The sequence below is a fragment of the Thrips palmi genome, unplaced genomic scaffold (assembly GCF_012932325.1).
Source record: "Thrips palmi isolate BJ-2018 unplaced genomic scaffold, TpBJ-2018v1 HiC_scaffold_19, whole genome shotgun sequence".
NCBI classification, from domain to species: Eukaryota; Metazoa; Arthropoda; class Insecta; order Thysanoptera; family Thripidae; genus Thrips; species Thrips palmi.
The window spans coordinates 9637466-9656857 of record NW_023144628.1 but is presented as its reverse complement, the minus strand read 5'-3'; the positions used below and the strand labels follow the sequence as shown (position 1 = coordinate 9656857).

The 19392-nt window shown below is 60.6% G+C and overlaps 1 protein-coding gene across 1 annotated transcript in view; it reads left to right on the top strand.

Moving 5' to 3' along the window:
- Window positions 1–5408: 5408 nt before the first annotated feature.
- The window catches only part of LOC117646325 (guanylate cyclase 32E), a gene marked incomplete at its 3' end in the record, with an annotated part of 25355 nt that continues 11371 nt past the window's right edge, over window positions 5409–19392 (top strand). Inside the window, exons 1-7 of the mRNA XM_034387201.1 lie at window positions 5409–5571; window positions 5726–5887; window positions 6212–6420; window positions 12225–12407; window positions 15658–15775; window positions 16182–16331; window positions 16534–16648. Coding sequence (XP_034243092.1) covers window positions 5409–5571; window positions 5726–5887; window positions 6212–6420; window positions 12225–12407; window positions 15658–15775; window positions 16182–16331; window positions 16534–16648 — 1100 coding nt within the window. The remainder of the gene's footprint in view (window positions 5572–5725; window positions 5888–6211; window positions 6421–12224; window positions 12408–15657; window positions 15776–16181; window positions 16332–16533; window positions 16649–19392) is intronic.

Sequence of the window (19392 nt, the reverse complement as noted above, 5' to 3'; positions counted from 1 at the left end):
CGAGAAGTTGCTAGGACAATTTTGACAATAAATCACTGAACCATTTTCATGGGTACAGAATTGATCAGCGCGCTTCGAAACGCATATTGGTACCAATGTTGAAAAACGTGTCATTTTGAGCCAGGTTCTGATGAACTTTTCTGCCTTGCCGCCGGCTGGCTCGGAATCGGCTGGGACCGCACCGCGCCTCCTGGCCGGAGCCAGAGGTAGCATCCGCATAGCTATCCCAGACGTCGACAGCTACTTTCTTCGTCCGTGCCGTCTGTCACTGCAAGTGCGACAGAGACAATGCTAGAGCAGGTAGCGTGGATGCACCCCGGCCGCCAGGCAGGCGCGAGCCCCAGACGGCCGGGCGCATTACAATGGCAGTCTGGCAGTGCAGTGCAGGGCGGGCGGGGCGGGGGAGGTGCGGAGGGGGCACTTCGGGGGCCGGTCCCTTGATCAGGCCTGTTTGCCTGCCCGCAGGCAGCCTTCGGCGTGCCAGTCGCCGAAAAGTCGCGTTTTTCGTCTTGGCGTTTCCCAAATTACGGCCACACCGTTCAAGATTTTGACTTGAAATTTGGAGAGGCGTTTGGCAACGAGTAGGACTACGCGTGTACGTTGGCCGATTTTCGATATCGTGCCCAGGAGCCGAGATACGGCGGTCTCCGTTTTTCGAGCCGATCACGCCAGTAGGCAAACAGGCAATGTCGGGCCAGATTTGACCGGACCGGGGGCGGGCCTGGTCTATTACTAGTCTCTCTACCAAGTTTGAAATTTTTTGGCCAAGCCGTTTTTGAGAAATCGCGATTTTCATTTCGGTCTGCATCGGCTCCCCGCGCGGAGGCACGGCCGGCGGCCGACCTGGAGACTCCTGCTAAGACAACGCCGCCGTGGCGAGGAGGTCAGATGTTAGTGTGCGTGCGCATTCCTCCACGATGGCGGCGCAGAGGACGGCGGCACACAGTGGGCCAGAAGCCGGTGGAGGCGGCCAAAACTCTAGACTCGTTTTGAGCTCCAGCGTCGCTAAATGGGACTCGAACTGAACGTGTGACCCCACCAATGCATTGCTCTCCGAACGAGGAATCCATTGGTGGGGTCACACGTTTGGTTCAAGGCCTGCTTAGCGACTCTGGAGCTCAAAACGCGTCTAGAGTTTTGGCCGCCTCCACCGGTCTTCTGGCCCACTGTGCGGCACGGCGGCACGCCCCACTCTGCCCCTGGTGCTTTGACCTCCCTCTCACCCTCGCATGTCCCACCCCTTCCCTCTGAAGCCTCGGACGACGCACTGTCACTATGAAGCGATTCTGCGCGTCGCCTCGCTCGTTTTGACCAACTTTGCGGCAACACTGCCCCCACCCCAACCAAGGCGGGAAATCACCCTCCGAACTATTCTAAAGGGTAGGCATTATTCCGAAACGGGAATGTTCCTGTAAAAACGGTTACAAGTGTGAAACACATGGAGTGTGGAAAGAATACAAAAATCTCATTCAACGAACGTTAATGAAAGCAGATGATCCGTCGCGTTTCACAACTGCTGTGATAGCCGAGAGGTTAGAGACGTGGGATCGAGTTACCGCAGGCCGGCGTTCGAATACCAGCGTCACAAAAGTTTTTTCGACTTGCTATCCTAAGGGTGGTGGTTCGAGGCCATCCGATCGGAGCCGTGTGCAACAGACCCACATGCCGGAGGTTCGACTCCTAACAAATATTTCCATTTAATTTTACTGCCTCACCCAGTGCGGTTCAAACCCGTAAACGTGAGCCCGCTCCGAGCATGGGACGTGGTGGTCCAGGGAGTAGAGGCGTCGGCTCTCAGTGCTAGGGTCGGCGGTTCGACTCCCCCAACTTCTTGCGAAATTTTGACCGGGTCGGTCGAGTCCTGTTGCGTCAAGAACCCACCTCACGCCGATCCCCTCATCATGGGCCGTGGTGGCCGAGAGCGTAAAGTCGTGTGATCCCGATGGCGGGGTCCGGGGATCGAATCCCATCAATTCATTACATTTTTCGACCGCCTTCCTCCCAGTGCAACTCAAACCCGTCGTCCAACACGCAGCCAGACGTACAAGCGTGATAGCGTAGTGGTCAGAGTCACATTCACCTGGCCACTTCGCTGTGGGTGTCTAAAAAGCAATCCGCTTCGGCGGGTTGGCCTCGGCACTGGAGCGATGGAGTATTTGATCCATCAATCCAGACCATCCGGTGTGTGGTTGCGGGTGGTGCCTCCTTGACTCGTCGGGGAGGCGATGATAAGTCCTTTGAAGCTGGCCTAAAACGCTGTATGTTCGGTACGGGAGCGCCGGACAGTGGGGGTACCATGGGGTACACAACCAACCCTACGAAAACAAGCAGCTCCCACCAAACCTCTTCTCTGTCTGAGTCTCTCTCTGTCTCTCTGTCGTCTCACTCTACGTCCCGCCCCTCAAAGAGCTTCACACTGGGTGCTCCGACCCAGCTGTCTGAGCTTTGGGGTCCTACTGGGTCCCCCGGCGAACGCTTGGGTCGCTGACGGGATTAACCCCAGGTACCTGATAGCACCGGTTCCCATCCCGAACACCGAAGTAAAGCAGGAGGCCTCCAGGTGGCGGTCCATTTCGAGAAGGCTTTTCCGAATAAGCGTTGGCCCCGTCAGGCGTCGCCAGACTGCAGCCAGGTCAGGCAGGGCCACGCCAACACTAGCACAATAGCTTTTATTGCCCCCCGACCGGGGAGGGCCAACGGCACCTCGCCTCCGGAGCTGGGCTCCGATGAGCAGCCGAGCAGTTTTGCTTGTCCGGCCAATCGGCTGGGATTTTTCTAAGTCCGTGTTCATAGTAAAATGACAATTTTTGACAACGCTACCAAAATGCTTGTCACGAAACGGTTCACATTTCAGTGTAGGTGTGAAATGCAGTTTGTCCTGCTTCGTCGAAATGATCGCTCGAATTCAAATTTTGCATGAATAGATCCAGAATTTTGTTCCGCGTGCATTGGTCATCGTTGCAAACATGTCAAGCGACGCGTTAGAAATTTGACTCTCTGGACTAGGCCAGGTAGTCGCCCCCTGTCTATTGTGCCGAGGGCCTCATTCACTGCCGGCGGCTCGTCGCACCGAAGCGAGGATGGTGACAGGAGGATTTATTGCCCCTCAACCCCAAACAGAAATTTTTTGAACGGCCCGTTTTTCAGCGTCTAATCGGACAGAAATGGTCTCCTCGCAAAATCGCGGTTCCAATGATACTTTGAAAAATAGTCCTGCGACAATTTTGACCGAAGCTTCGACCTTCCGTTTTGCAAAAGTTGGAGATGGCTCCGCACTGGCTGCAGTCCGGTCCCAGACGGCGCGCGGCGGCAAGGGTCTGGGGCTCGCATTGTTCCCCGGCGAGGGCCTCGCCCGGCTACCTGCAGCGGGGGCTGCTTCGGAAACAACTCGGCGCGAGAAAGACAAGACATCGCTTGTCTCTCTCTTCTGTTGAAGGACCTGCAAAACTAGTCGCCTTTCGGAAAAACCTCCTGGATAAACCGTTTGTTCTAGCGACACGGAACTTTTTGCAATCAATAGAGGAAGGTCCTGGCTGTGTGGTAAAGGTTTTTCAACCTCCTCACTCTTGCACTTTTGTCGCTGCGCACTTTGGAAAAATGGCCTTTTTCAAGGCGTTCCAGGAGCTTTCCCTTGAACCCGATCGCCGTGAAAATTCTTCGCAACATACCTACAACCTTCATTAACCTGGGTGCAAAATTTTATTGAGCTTCTTCCATTGGTTCTCCCGGGATACTTTTCCGAAAAGGGCTAAAAACGCTAAATTTTCGAACTTGTAAGCATCGCCACGCTTAAACTATGCGTCGCAGGGAAAAACCGCTCGGCAGGATTAGAGAACACACCCAGCACTATCAAATGCCAAAAAAAAAATTTTTGCCACCCGTACGCCCTTAAGACTGGGGAGGGGGTGTAGAGTTCAAATTTTTTTCTTTTCCCTTTCAAATTTCTCAGTCAATACTCGTTCGGTTTCCTTATACGGGGTAGTATGCGGGCTCATTCCAAAGATAGTAATTAAAATTGTGTATGAAACAAAATATATAGACCCGAGCGAGGTGGCCGGTGTTGGTACTAGCCGTGCCGAGCTGTGGCCTGCACCGCCCGCCGCCGAGCCCGAGCTGGCCCGAGTGCCCCGGGCCGGGCCGAATCGGGAGGCATTGTTGCGCGATATTCCGCGCCGTGGCAGGCGGGGAGGGATTGTCAATGTTGCGCGCAGGCCGTGGCAGGCCGTCGCGAGCGAGGAGGGGGTGCCATTGTTTACGCCCGTTGCCGCTGGCGCTAGCGCCAGTACCGAGGAGGGATTGTCGAATCCCGCGCAGGCTGCGCCTCATTGCCAGCCAGCCACACGCACCAGCCCGCCCCGGCAGCCAGCCCCTATTATATTGTTTAGGATACGCGCTTCGTTTCTGGACTCGAGAGTAAAAGCACGCTGACACCTTCATAGTAGTTTTAAGTATGTTTCAAGTGTGAAGGTATCATCTGCTAAAAAGTATCAAAAGCAGCCATCCGTAACAACAAAGCCTCCCAAAATGCTGCCCCGTCCACGGAGTACGCACGGTTTCCCACCCCGGATTATACTCTGACTAGAAAACGAAGAGCCCTGGGTTCTCGCGGTCGAGGACTACCTGCAATGCCAGCCAAGGCGGCAGATCCCATAAACCGCGAAAACTCAGGGCTCTTCGTTCAGCCCAAACCACAATTTCTACTCATTTCGCCCTCCGTTAAAAGGGCATGATCACCACCACCTCGGCTCGGAATAATGAGCCTGCAGACCAGGGCAGCTGCTGATGCTGCCACTGCTCTCCGGGTCGCGCGTGGCGGCCGTGGCGGCCGTGGCGGCCGGGCACCATGTGGCGGATGGCGGCCATCGCCGAGCTGGCCATCGAGACGCTTCTCCAAGTGGCCCGGAAGGCGGCGGCGGTGACGCCGGGGGTGGCGGCGCGGGGCGCGGGGCAGTAGGAGGCGCAGGCAATCTTCAGAGTGGCTTCCGGGTCACGGCGCGGCGGATCAACTCAATTTGCGCGCTGAAAAAGACGAAAGTGGTGGCGCGGCGTGGCGGCAGGCCTCGCCACGGGCCTCCATCGGCACGGCCAGACCACTCGGCTCCCCAACAAGTTGCCGGCGTGGCGCTGTGTCGGCGGGCGCCGGGGCGGGGGGCGAGAGGCGCCAGGGGGTGGCGGGCCGGCGGGCCGGCGGGGGTGGAGAGGGTTGGCGGCGGGGGCTGTTGCTCGCTGGTCCAGGCCAGCAGCCCGGCGTGGTGTTCATTCACTGGCCGTCCCAGCAGCACACTGTACACGCACCCCGTCAGCCCGCCGCCGCAGCGCCCTGCACGGCCCTGCACGGCCCTGCACGTCCACGGCATGCCGCCGCCTCCTCGCCGCGCCCCCAGCACGCCGTCAAGGCCGTGACCGCCATGCCAGTGGGTGGCCTCTGCATGCTGCTGGGCATGCTGGCACTGCTGACGGCGCCGGCCGGCTGCCTCCTGGACCACGGCCTCCACGTCAAGATCTCCTGCTCGGCGGACCCCTCGGCGTCCTGCCACGTGGCCGCCGTGCCCGGCGACGACCAGCCCGCAGGTGAGACCTCCTCACTCCGTCTCTCTCGCACTCACTGGGCGTCCTTCAGGTGCGAGAGAGACAGAGCGACGAGCCAGTGTGCTGGCCAGCGTCGCACAGTGTGGAGTCGGAATCAGCCTGTAGTTTCTGCTCTCGTGTTTCTCGCGGTGCGCAGAGAGCCCGTTGGAGGACGCGCGCCGCGAGCAGCGCGACGACCCTGGCGACTCCGGAGCGGTGACGCTCGGCTTCCTCGGCGCCTACGGCCAGACCCACGTGGTGCTGGGCGCCCTGCCGCTGGCCGTCCGCAGCGTCAACGAGGACCCTACGCTGCTGCCCGGTACGGAACGGAACGGAACGGAACGGGGGACCCCCTCGCCTGCTTCAATGACATTAAGGCTGACGGCACACAGTGGGCCTGGGCCAGAAGGCCCACATTCTAGACGCGTGTTGAGCTCCAGAGTCGATAAACAGGACTCGAACCGAGCGTGTGACCCCACCAATGGATTCCTCGCACGGAGGGCAATCCATTGGTGGGGGTCACACGTTCGGTTCGAGTCCCATCTAGCGACTCTGGAGCTCAAAACGCGTGTATAATTTGGGCCGCCTCCACCGGTCTTCCGGCCCTCTGCACGGCGTGCTGACACCGCGTTCGGCCCTGCAGGACGACAGCTGCAGTACCTGGCGGCGGACATCGGCACCAACCCGTCCGAGTCGGGGCTGCGGCGCCGGGACTCGTCGCTCGCCGCGCTGGCCCTGCGCGTCATGACCGTGATGCGCGACCGCGGCGCCGTCGCCTTCATCGGCCCGGACGACACGTGCGGCGCGGAGGCGCTGGTGGCCACGGCCTGGAACCTGCCCGTCATCTCCTACGTGAGTAAGCCGGTGGGGAAGCTGGCCGCCCCCAGAATGCAGTGGGCCAGAAGACCGCTGGAGGCGGCGGGCCAAAATTCTTAACGCGTTTTGAGCTCCAGAGTCGCGCTAAGCATGACTGGAATCAAACGTGTGACCTCACCAATGGTGCTCTGAGGACGAGGAATCCATTGGTGGGGTCCGGCGTTCGGTTCGAGCCCCATTTTTAGCGACCCTGGATCTCAAAAAGGCGTCTGGAGTGCGGGAGAGCACTGTAATTCGGGTGCCAATGTGCTGAGAAAATCTGCTGAAATGTGAAGCTTAGAAAGCGACCTCAAATGCTCCGGTTGAACAACCGTAATTTGTTCTGGACAATAGACCCTTTCACTCGTCGCCGAGAGAAGAACCAGGCGGGAACCAGCAGCGCGCCACCTACCGGCCGGGTACTTCGAACTGTCAAAAAGCTGAACCCTGAAGGGTCACAAGTTCAAAGCAGCGGCCGCTAGGTGGCGCGCTGCTGGTTCCTGCCTTATACCTCTTTCCTCGGCGAAGACAGAAAGGGTCTCTCTCCTCGATTCCAAGAAAGAAGGAACCTCAAAGTCTGGCACTTCGTTCGCCTCTTGACGCTGCGATGCCGTCAAATTCACTTTGCCTCTCTAATTCGCTCAGCATCCCAGACGACAAGGGGCCGCGGAAGAGCAGCGATCCCCCCCTTCCCCTCCCCTTTGCCTCTAATTCGCTCAGCATCCCAGACGACAAGGGGCCGCGGAAGAGCAGCGACCCCCCCTTCCCCTCCCCTTTGCCTCTCTAATTCGCTCAGCATCCCAGACGACAAGGGGCCGCGGAAGAGCAGCGACCCCCCCTTCCCCTCCCCTTTGCCTCTCTAATTCGCTCAGCATCCCAGACGACAAGGGGCCGCGGAAGAGCAGCGACCCCCCCTTCCCCTCCCCTTTGCCTCTCTAATTCGCTCAGCATCCCAGACGACAAGGGGCCGCGGAAGAGCAGCGACCCCCCCTTCCCCTCCCCTTTGCCTCTCTAATTCGCTCAGCATCCCAGACGACAAGGGGCCGCGGAAGAGCAGCGACCCCCCCTTCCCCTCCCCTTTGCCTCTCTAATTCGCTCAGCATCCCAGACGACAAGGGGCCGCGGAAGAGCAGCGATCCCCCCCTTCCCCTCCCCTTTTCTAATCTGGCTTCTCATTATGCCGACCAATTAATCTGTCACTGCACGGGCGGTGCCATGGCAGTGCCAGTGCCGTGGGCGAGCGGGTTGGTTCTGATAACTGTTCTTTCGTCGCTCTGTCTCTCTCGCACTCACGGGGTGTCCCGCAAGGGTGCGAGAGAGACGGAGCGACGAAAGCTGTTTTCGGAACCATACGTGTGCAGGCCAAGACAAGAAAAGCGGCGAAAGGCCAAAAGCGGCCACGGTGCTCGCCCGATTCCGAGAGTCGTTCTCGTCGCTCTGTCTCTCTCGCACTCATGGGGCGTCCCTATAGGTGCGAGAGAGGCAGAGCGACGAAAACGACTCTCGGAATCAGGCTGGTGATGGGAGACGGAGACCGGAGGCGTACAAGTTCTGATTGAGTCCGCCTGTCGACGCTGCCGAGGAGCGGCGAGGGCGAGGCCCCCAACCTGTTGCCCCACGGCAGCCGGGTGATCCAGAAGAGTCAGATCTCTGTCGCACTCGTGGGGCTCGGTGGAAGAGTGCGAGAGAGACAGCGCGACGGCGGGGGTCGAAGACGGACGCTAGTGCGATCGACCCCGCACCGCCCCCTCGCCCTCGCCTCCTCCCTCGGGTAGGAAGGCACTTGGCGCAATGCTTCCGCCTGCTCAGCCTGTGAGCGCGCGAAAGACGCGACAAAGTCCGCGGACGGGACGAGAGACGTGCGTTAGGGACGGGCCCCACTGTGCAGCCACTGTGCCCGGCCCGCGGCCCGCGCCGCGACACAGTCGTGACACAGCAAAGGGGAGATGGCTTCGGGGCCTTGTTGACGGGGATTGGCGCGCGCCGACTCGACAGCGGCGTGAACGTGACGTCCCCGGCAGGACGTCCGAGAGCCGTCTGTCTCTCTCGCACTCATGGGGCGTCCCGTAGAGGTGCGAGGGAAACAGAGCGACAAAACGACCCGAGCCTGCCGGCCTCTGCCAGCCTCGCTGAAGACACAGCCTCACGGCCCTTTTGTAATCCTCGTCCTTCTGATTTCCCTACGCCCCACCCCCGCCCCCGCCACCGGAACACTGCCGCGACGTGTCTCAAGGGGCGGAAGAGGCTCGTGGTGGCGGCGCTCGTGTTTTAACGACTTGGGGACTTTGAGGCGGTGGGGGCGACATCGCCGAGGTCGAGGGCAGTGCCCAAGGCAGTGCCCAAGGCAGCGCCCGAGGCAGCGCCGGCACTGTAGGGACTGCAGGGGCTGCCCGCTGCCCCGAGGGCGCAATCTCTGCACGCGCGGCAGCGCTGCCCTCCACCCTTCGACGAGGACGAGACCGTCGGCCCCCCCCGCGTGTCGCACAGTGGACTAGAAGACCGGCGGAGGCGGCCAAAAGCCCGGACGCCGGACGGGTTTTGAGCTCCAGAGTCGCTGAATGGGACCCGAACCGAACTTGTGACCCCACCAATGGATTGCTCTCCGAACGAGGAATCCATTGGTGGGGTCACACGTTCGGTTCGTGTCCTGTTTAGCGACACTGGGGTTCAAAACGCGTCTGAGAACTTTATCCATCCCCACCGGTCTTCTCGCCCCACCCGCCGTGTCGCCGCCGTGAGCCGCGCGCGCTCTGAGGGCCGCTGCCCCCGCGCCGCCGCGTCTCTCTCGCACCCCCAGTGGTCCGCCACGGCGCCACGGGCCGGCCGATGAGCGTGAGCACGAGCCCGGCAAGTCGGGGGGAATCCTGCCTGTCCGTCACGGCACGCGTCGCGTCACGCCGCGCCCGTCGTCCCCGGCGCCCTTCTCGGCCTCCTCGCGAGGACCCCGTCGTCCGCGTCGTCCCCGGCGCCCTGGCCGCGCGCCGCGCAGTAACGCGAAGTGACAGGCTTGCCGGGCCTGCCGGGCTCGCCACACCATGGCCACACCGCCCGCCCGGCCGTTCCACCCTGTATGGAAATGGCGATGCGTATAAACATGGGCAGGCCGGCAGGGCGGGCAGGGCGGGGCCCTCGCACTCCGGGAGAGGAGGGAGGAGGGGGAGCTGGGAACACTTATGTTAAGCTGCGACACGCTGCTCGGAAAGTCACTACATGGCCGTCGCGCACAGTAAGTCACATCATGTAAGTACACTCTAAATATGGGGTGCCCAGCAATTGGGCGCCTTTGTCGCCCGCCCCACTTTTTAGGGTGCCAAATGTCGCCCAGTTTCTGGGCACCTTTGTCGCCTAGTCTCGGGGTGGACAAATCATACAGTGACCGGCCCTCTCCCATGGTAGAGCATGCTCAGGTGTCTAGATCCTGGGCGACTAAGGTGCCTAGATTCTGGGCACCTTCGGCACCTCAGTCGCTGCTGAGCCATGGGTGAAGGCAGGTTTCTTAATGGTTTGTCCACCCCGAGACTGAGTGTCAAAGGTGCCCAGGAACTGGGCGACATTTGGCACCCTAAAAAGTGGGGCGGGCGACAAAGGCGCCCAGTTGCTGGGCACCCCATATTTTGAGTGTAGGCGAAAATTCCGACGACATGCACGCGCATCGACAGTGCTGAGGGTTGCCATCGTAAGCCTGTCTACAGTGGCGTGCGCACTAGAAGGTAGGCAAATTGCGATCAACTCCGCCAGTAAAATGGCAACATGGCATGACCCCCTCCCCCCTTTCAAAATTTATGCACATTATTATAGCAGAGCACAGAGGCTGGAAATCCTCTCGTCACTGGTGCATCATGGGAAGTTTTGCCTCCTTGGCAACACTGGCCAGGCGTGACCCGCGAAATACCACCGGGCCAGCGCGGCGCCGGGCGTTGAACCCGCGCCACTGTCACGACGGCGAGCCTTCGGAAGTTGGCGGGGAAAATAATAATAATGCGGTGGAAATTGGCGGACCAGGGAGGGGGGGGCAGCCGGGGCTGTCGTGTCGTAGATTGATTGTTGTGGAGGGCGACATGGAGGCTGGTAATGACCACCCGCCCATTCCCCCCTCCCTCCTCTCCCCGGCCCGATTTGTTTACTCCCGCGATCGACGGGGTTCAAGTTTATTTTAACGAGCCATTAGAGAAAAGTTTGACGCGGCCGGCCTCGACTCCCCCCTGCGCAGCCTTGCGGTGTGGTGGCGACTCACGGGTGTCGCGCGCCCGTCCCTTTGCCTTTAATTTGTATCGACCGCCGAGGGGGAGGGGGAGGGGGCGTTGTTGTTTTTTCTATTGTCGTTTGTTGACAGTGGCATGACGTCACTCGCTCCCATTGAACCAATTGGGCCCCGTGCGGAATGCAAGCCTGTCCGGTGTACCATCCTCGTGCCCGCGGTCTCCGGGTCTCCGAGGCCTCGTCGCGGACGTGGACGACGTGGACGGTATCGACCTGCCGGGCCTGCCGGACGAGCCGCGTGCCCACCATTCCGGAGGCGGCTGCTTCGGGCTGCTGGCAGCGGACCGATTAATCGGCGATTCCGTGCCCTGTCTCTCTCGCACCTTTACGGGGCGCGTCTTGAGTGCGAGAGAGACGGCGCGACCGAAAGGACTCCCACAATCAGTCCAACAGCGTGCAAGGCTCCCGGGGTGAGGGCTACAGTAGCCCGAAGGCCAGACCAGGCTGGGATTCGACACACAGTGGGCCAGAAGCCGGTGGAGGCGGCCAAAACTCTAGACGCGTTTTGAGCTCCAGAGTCGCTAAATGGGACTCGAACCGACCGTGTGACCCCACCAATGGATTGCTCGTTCGGAGAGGAATCCATTGGTGGGGTCACACGTTAGGTTCGAGTCCCATTTAGCGACTCTGGAGCTCAAAACGCGTCTAGAGTTTTGGCCGCCTCCACCGGCTTCTGGCCCACTGTGCGACACTCGTCCGCCCTACCTACACTCTTATTCAGGGGTGCTCTGAAAGTTAGCCTGACCGTCCTGACTGACCTGGCCCACTGCAAGTTATAGCAGTTATAGGGACTACGCTCGGCATGGATACATAGAGGGGGGGGGGAGGTCATAGGACCTCAGGGAGGGGAAGGGGGCGTCGCCGCCTGAGCCATGAACACCTAGACTTCCGCCTGAAAGGAATGCAAAAAGCGTTATTTTGCCCCTTGTTAGTAGACAAAGGGTGCTACTTCGCCCCCACCCCTAAGAAACCCAAGGCCACCTCTGGATTCGCCTCTGGCCTCGGGCTGCGCGTGAGCCTGGTGAGACCTGGTGAGGCCTGGTGAGGCCTGGTGAGGCCTGATGAGTCCTGGTGAGGCCTGGTGAGGCCTGGTGAGGCCTGGTGAGTCCTGGTGAGGCCTGGTGAGGCCGGCACCGGTTCAGGCTTCTAGCTGCCGCGCGACGCGCAATCCTCAGCAAACGGAACAGCAAGTAATTCGCGGACAAACAGTCAGGCAAGGCAGCCCAACAGCGGCAGGGCCGGCAGGGCCGGCAGGGCAGCCTTTATGGCTCCTTTCGCCGACAGAGCCAAGCAGCCCAAGGTTGGCGGCGGCGACTGCTGGCAGTGCTGGCGGCAACATAGAGGAAAAACAATCGAGGCACGGGCATTAAGTGTCGCCGAGCCAGTAGAGCCCCTCCGTCTGGGATCTCGCACGCCCCACCCCGCCCCGTCCCACCCCACCCCACCCCGCCCCGCCCCGCGACACCCCCAGCGAGACCACTCCCTTCCAGAGACGAATCCTTGTAATTTCCAATTTGCCGATCTGGCGGTCTCTGTTCCAGAACTGCGCCGACGCCCACATGTCCGACAAGCGAGTGTACCACACGTTCGCGCGCACGCTGCCGCCCGCCTCCAAGGTGTCCAAGTCCGTGGTGGCGCTGCTGCGGGCCTTCGACTGGGGCAGCTTCGTCGTGGTGGCCGGCAAGCAGCCCGCCTGGAGCACCGGCGTCAAGGACGCCATCGAGGTCTAGTACACCGTGCACACCGAACGCACGTCATCGGTTGCGTGTCGTTATTTTGGTTTTTCTTTTTTTTTCCGCCTGGTTCACTGCTAGCTCAACGTGGTTCATTTTCCCCTCGTTATCACTTTCGTCCTTGGATCCGCCGTGCCGTGCCGTGCCGTGCCGTGCCCTGCCGTGCCGTGCCGTGGTGTGCCGTGCCGTGGCGTGCCGTGCCGTGCCGTGGTGTGCCGTGGTGTGCCCTGCCGTGCCGTGCCGTGCCGTGCCGTGCCGTGCCGTGCCTGTCCCGCGGCCGCGGCCCGTCCGTTCACGACACCGCCACAACAACGGGACTTGGGGCGAACTTCGCCGCGGGGGAGTGAGTGAATGAAGTGAACGCCCCCACAAAGGGACGCCGCGGTCCTCGCCTCGCCGCGCATCGCCGCACAGTGGGCCAGAAGACCGGCGGAGGCGGCCAAAACCCCAGACGCGTTTTGAGCTCCAGAGTCGCTAAGCAGAACTCGAACCGAACGTGTGACCCCACCAATGGATTGCTCTCAGAACGAGGAATCCTTTGGTGGGGTCACACGTTCGGTTCGAGTCCCACTTAGCGACTCTGCAGCTCAAAACGCGTCTGGAGTTTTGGCCGCCTCCGCCGGTCTTCTGGCCCACTGTGCGCAGCCCAGCGGACACGCCTTGGTCCTTGGTTCTCGGTGCGCCAATTTACAGTGCGGGTGGCACGGCAGTACGGCAACGCCCGCCCGCCGGCCGGCCGGCCGATTCCGCACAGCAGACTGATTCCGAGGGTCGTTTTCGTCGCTCTGTCTCTCTCGTGGGGCGTCCGGTGCAAAGGAGACGGAGCGACGAAAACGGCTCTCGGAGTCAGTCCTCAGACTCGCTCGCGCGCGCGCGCGAGAGAGAGGGGGCGACGAAAGCAGTGTTCGGAATTAGGTGCCAAGACACAAGCCACGGCGGCAGGCGTCCTTGTGTGTGGCGCCAGGGTGCGCCAGCAGAGTGAGCCCGAACAGTGTTTACGTCGCTCTGTCTCTCTCACACTCGCGAGGCGTCTCGTAGGGGTGCACGGTAAAAACGGAACCTGGTTTTCCCAGGAACTCCCTGGAAATGGCCTATGTCTCCACCGTAGGCTTCCTGGGAAAACCAGGTTCTGCTTTTACCGTGTGCGAGCGAGGGGGACAGAGCGTCGTGAAGGAGGCCGCCCACGGTGACTCCCTGAATTATGCTCACCATACGTGGGCGTCTTTGCACCACCCTCTCCCCCTCCATCCATGCGTGCGGAGAGCGTGATTCCAGTCAGCGGTCTCCCCTCCCCTGCAGACTGATTCCGAGAGTCGTTTTCGTCGCTCTGTCTCTCTCGCGCCCATACGGGACACCGCATGAGTGAGAGAGAGACAGAGCGACGAAAACGACTCTCGGAATCGGAATCAGTCTGCTGACACTCAACAGTGGTGCATCCAGTGCCAACCCGTGGGAGGGGCAAAGTACCCCCTTTTGCCTACTTACAGCGTGCCGCAAAGTGTTGCTTTTTTCTGCCTTTCAAAGGCGGCTACCTAGTGGTGGGTGCAGTTGTCCTCCCCCCCCCCCAAAAAAAAGAAAAATAATCTGGATCCGCGCTAGTACCTCCTCAATCTTCCGACGGACACGGCCTCTTTGAAGAAGCGCACGGCATGCGACGCGCCACCGTCTCCTCGCCTTTGCATTCATCTCGTTGCCCCCCCCCCCCTCGCACCCCCTGCCTCTCGTCTCCCCCCTCCCCCGGCGCGCTAAAATCCCCCCAGAGTGGTCGGCTGGGGCGCAGCGCAAGGGTGGGGTTAAGTAGAACGGGGAGGGGTACGAGGGAAGTTATCGAGAAGGCCAAGGGGCACAGCCCGTGTGGAACGCGATCGCAGATTGGGGTCTGAACAGTGTCATAATGGCACTACCCCACGACGACGTCAGTACGACCTCAGTCCGACGCCTCTCGTACGCCAGTGTGGCGATCGGGGCTAGTCTCTGTGGTCAGAGTCGGCGTCCAACTGGCGTCGTAATGCCGTCGTGCTGCCGTCGTCTTTGGGTCGCAAAAAAGTTCGTTTTTCGGACGCTAGTCAGACACCAGTACGACGTCGCTTTTTCAGCGCGAAAAATGTCGCGCGACCGTCAAAACAACCGGCTGGGAGTGAGTCGAACACAGAACTCCCGCGTCGAATGTCGGTGCCCGAACCCGCTGGGCCAGAGCGACTTCGTTGAGGGCAGGGGGACCGCAGCTCTAGTCTTCTTGACTCGACCCACCATGGCACGGGCCACAGAGTATTGACGCCAGAGTACTATTTCTTTCCGGCCATCGGATGCGGTACGCACGAGTTGAACCGATATCAAATACACATTTAACTTAGTTGTCATGCTCTGTAAATCTGTTGGCCGTAGGCTATCTGTAGTTGCTCGCTGCGAAAGAAACATAGCAAAAGATGCTGTACTCGTGGCCCGTGCCATGGTGGGTCGAGTCAAGAAGACTAGAGCTGCGGTCCCCCCGCCCTCAACGAAGTCGCTCTGGCCCAGCGGGTTCGGGCACCGACATTCGACGCGGGAGTTCTGTGTTCGACTCACTCCCAGCCGGTTGTTTTGACGGTCGCGCGACATTTTTCGCGCTGAAAAAGCGACGTCGTACTGGTGTCTGACTAGCGTCCGAAAAACGAACTTTTTTGCGACCCAAAGACGACGGCAGCACGACGGCATTACGACGCCAGTTGGACGCCGACTCTGACCACAGAGACTAGCCCCGATCGCCACACTGGCGTACGAGAGGCGTCAGACTGAGGTCGTACTGACGTCGTCGTGGGGTAGTGCCATTATGACACTGTTCAGACCCCAATCTGCGATCGCGTTCCACACGGGAGGCATGCCGATGGCACTGCGGCGGCAGCCGAGGGGGCAAGGGGGAGGGGGAGGGGGGAATCGGGAGCTCTTGTCCGGTCTCGCTGCTGATGGGTTGGAGTCACGAACGATGAGACGCCGCTGCAATCCCAGCGAGTCTCGGTGCCGCCTTGCCCGACTCTAAACGCGTTTTGAGCTCCAGAGTCGCTAAATGGGACTCGAACCGAACGTGTGACCCCACCAATGGATTGCTATCCGAACGAGGAATCCATTGGTGGGGTCACACGTTCGGTTCGAGTCCTGCTTAGTGACTCTGGAGCTCAAAACGCGTCTAGGATTTTGGCCGCCTCCACCGGTCTTCTGGCCCACTTGCCCGGCCTTGCCGCATGGTGCGTGTCTGGTTGTCCAGGACCTCGCCCGCACGCACGGCATCGCCATCTCCGACATCTGCGAGTTTTCCGACTACATCCCCCGCCACATCGAGGAGATGGAGGCCATCGTGGAGAAGACGTACGAGACGACTCGAGGTGGGTGAGACCACGCGCATCACGCGCCCCTCAGGACACTCATTCCGAGAGCCGTTCCCGTCGCACAGTGGGCCAGAAGACCAGTTGAGCGGCCAAAATTCGAGACGCGTTTTGAGCTCCAGAGTCGCTAAATGGGACTCGAACCGACCGTGTGACCCCACCAATGGATAGCTCTCCGAGCGAGGAATCCATTGGTGGGGTCACACGTTCGGTTGGTATCCCGTTTGGCGACTCTGGAGCTCAAAACGCGTCTAGAATTTTGGCCGCTCCACCGGTCTTCTAGCCCACTGTGCGTCGCGCCGTCTCTCTCGCTCCTGCACGGGACGCCTCACGAGTGCGAGAGAGTCGGAGCGACGAAAACGGCCCCCGGAATCGGTCCATCTGTATCTCTGTGTGCGTGTTGCAGTGTACGTGTTCGTCGGCGAGCACGTGGCGCTGGTGGACTTCGTGATGGTGCTGCACCGACGCGGGCTGCTGGAGAAGGGCGAGTACGTGGTCATCTCGGTGGACGACGAGATCTACGACCCCGAGTCCAAGCACAAGATTGTCCAGCGAGGTGCGGCGCCGGCCAGCCGAGCCATTCAGCAGAGTCGGTTCGTCGCTCTGTCTCTCTCGCACTCGTGGGGCTCTCCGTGAGGGTGCGAGAGAGACAGAGCGACGAACCGATCTTTTGAATCGCTCGGCAGCACGATCCCCCCTCCCCCTTTCCTTTCGCCCCGTCGCCGACGACCTGCTCACATTTCACTTTTATTTTGCAGAGTACCTGGACCCGTTCCTCCGCAACGGCACCGCGTCCAGCGCCGAGGACGCCGCCGTCGGCTTTCGCTCCGTGCTCAAGCTCACGCCCGGCCACCCCCGCAACCCCAAGTACAAGTAAGCGGTGGCGGCCGCATTGGCTTTGCTTCTGTTTCTGAACGACTTCATTTTTACTGAGTCTATGTAGCTTGACCCACCTCAAAGTTGACCTACCTATATATTAATTAATAAAAATATTAATATAAATATTAGAATATAAATATGGGAATATAAATAGGAGTAATATAAATATTACCAAAAAAAGTTGACCCACCCCAGAGTTGACCTACCCTATATTTTTGACTTGACCGACGAAGCGCGACGGCCTCGCGGCAGGGGAAGCGCGACGGCCTCGCGGCAGGAGAAGCGCGACGGCCTCGCGGCAGAAGAAGCGCGACGGCCTCGCGGCAGGGGAAGCGCGACGGCCTCGCAGCAGGAGAACCGCGACAGTGTCGCGGCAGGGGAAGCGCGACGGCCTCGCGGCAGAGGAAGCGCGACGGCCTCGCGGCAGAAGAATCGTCGCGGCAGGGGAAACGCGACGGCCTCGCAGCAGGAGAACCGCGACAGTGTCGCGGCAGGGGAAGCGCGACGGCCTCGCGGCAGGGGAAGCGCGACAGTGTCGCGGCAAAGGAAGCGCGATAGTGTCGCGGCAGGGGAAGCGCGACAGTGTCGCGGCAGGGGAAGCGCGACGGCCTCGCGGCCAGGGCCGCCGGAAGTACTTTCTGGTGGGGGGGGGGGCGAAATTTTTATGAAAAATTGTTGGGTTGCCTACCGTTAAGGGGCAACACCCAATACGGTTTAGACTTCTCTAATAGTGTTCCAAATCCAGCAAACGAAGCAAGCTTAAAGCGAAAATTCACACAATTCTAGACTTTAACACAACTTTTGCCATTTTTAGAGCTTAATCACACGCTTTATTGGTGGGCGAAGCGAGCCAAACGGCAAAATAATGGAGGAAAATTAAGAAAACCTGCGAGCGAAGCGAGAAAGAAGCCAAAAATCAAAGAATTTGCGACATAGCTATATTTTTCTCTCTATTTCGAGCTCAAAATGGCACTTTAGTGTCTGAAAGTGGGGGGCGATGCCAAACAGCGAGGCTGTGCCAGCGTCAAACAGCGAGGCTGTGCCAGCCTCACACAGCGAGGCTGTGCCAGCGTCAAACAGCGAGGCTGTGCCAGCGTCAAACAGCGAGGCTGTGCCAGCGTCCAAAAGCGAGGCTGTGCCAGCGTCAAACAGCGAGGCTGTGCCAGCCTCACACAGCGAGGCTGTGCCAGCGTCAAACAGCGAGGCTGTGCCAGCGTCAAACAGCGAGGCTGTGCCAGCTTCAAACCAAACAGCGAGGCTGTGGCAGCGTCAAACAGCGAGGCTGTGCCAGCCTCACACAGCGAGGCTGTGCCAGCCTCACACAGCGAGGCTGTGCTAGCGTCAAACAGCGAGGCTGTGCCAGCCTCACACAGCGAGGCTGTGCCAGCGTCAAACAGCGAGGCTGTGCCAGCGTCAAACAGCGAGGCTGTGCCAGCGTCAAACAGCGAGGCTGTGCCAGTGTCAAACCGAGGCTGTGCCAGCGTCAGACAGCGAGGCTGTGCCAGCGTCAACAGCGAGGCTGTGCCAGCCTCAACAGCGAGGCTGTGCCAGCGTCAAACAGCGAGGCTGTGCCAGCGTCAAACAGCGAGGCTGTGCCAGCGTCAAACAGCGAGGCTGTGCCAGCGTCAAACAGCGAGGCTGTGCCAGCGTCAAACAGCGAGGCTGTGCCAGCCTCACACAGCGAGGCTGTGGCAGCCTCACACAGCGGGGCTGTGCCAGCGTCAAACAGCGAGGCTGTGCCAGCGTCAGACAGTGAGGCTGTGCCGGCGTCAAACAGCGAGGCTGTGCCAGCGTCAAACAGCGAGGCTGTGTCAGCCTCACACAGCGAGGCTGTGCCAGCCTCACACAGCGGGGCTGTGCCAGCGTCAAACAGCGGGGCTGTGCCAGTGTCAAACAGCGAGGCTGTGCCAGCGTCAAACAGCGAGGCTGTGCCAGCCTCACACAGCGAGGCTGTGGCAGCCTCACACAGCGGGGCTGTGCCAGCGTCAAACAGCGAGGCTGTGCCAGCGTCAAACAGCGAGGCTGTGCCAGCCTCACACAGCGAGGCTGTGCCAGCGTCAAACAGCGAGGCTGTGCCAGCGTCAAACAGCGAGGCTGTGCCAGGCTCACACAGCGAGGCTGTGCCAGCCTCACACAGCGACGCTGTGCCAGCCTTACACAGCGAGGCTGTGCCAGCCTCACACAGCGAGGCTGTGCCAGCCTCACACAGCGAGGCTGTGCCAGCGTCAAACAGCGAGGCTGTTCCAGCGTCAAACAGCGAGGCTGTGCCAGCGTCAAACAGCGAGGCTGTGCCAGCCTCACACAGCGAGGCTGTGGCAGCCTCACACAGCGGGGCTGTGCCAGCGTCAAACAGCGAGGCTGTGCCAGCGTCAAACAGCGAGGCTGTGCCAGCCTCACACAGCGAGGCTGTGCCAGCGTCAAACAGCGAGGCTGTGCCAGGCTCACACAGCGAGGCTGTGCCAGCCTCACACAGCGACGCTGTGCCAGCCTTACACAGCGAGGCTGTGCCAGCCTCACACAGCGCGGCTGTGCCAGCCTCACACAGCGAGGCTGTGCCAGCGTCAAACAGCGAGGCTGTTCCAGCGTCAAACAGCGAGGCTGTGCCAGCGTCAAACAGCGAGGCTGTGCCAGCCTCACACAGCGAGGCTGTGCCAGCCTCACACAGCGAGGCTGTGCCAGCCTCAACAGCAGGCTGTGCCAGCTCAACAGCGAGGCTGTGCCAGCCTCACACAGCGAGG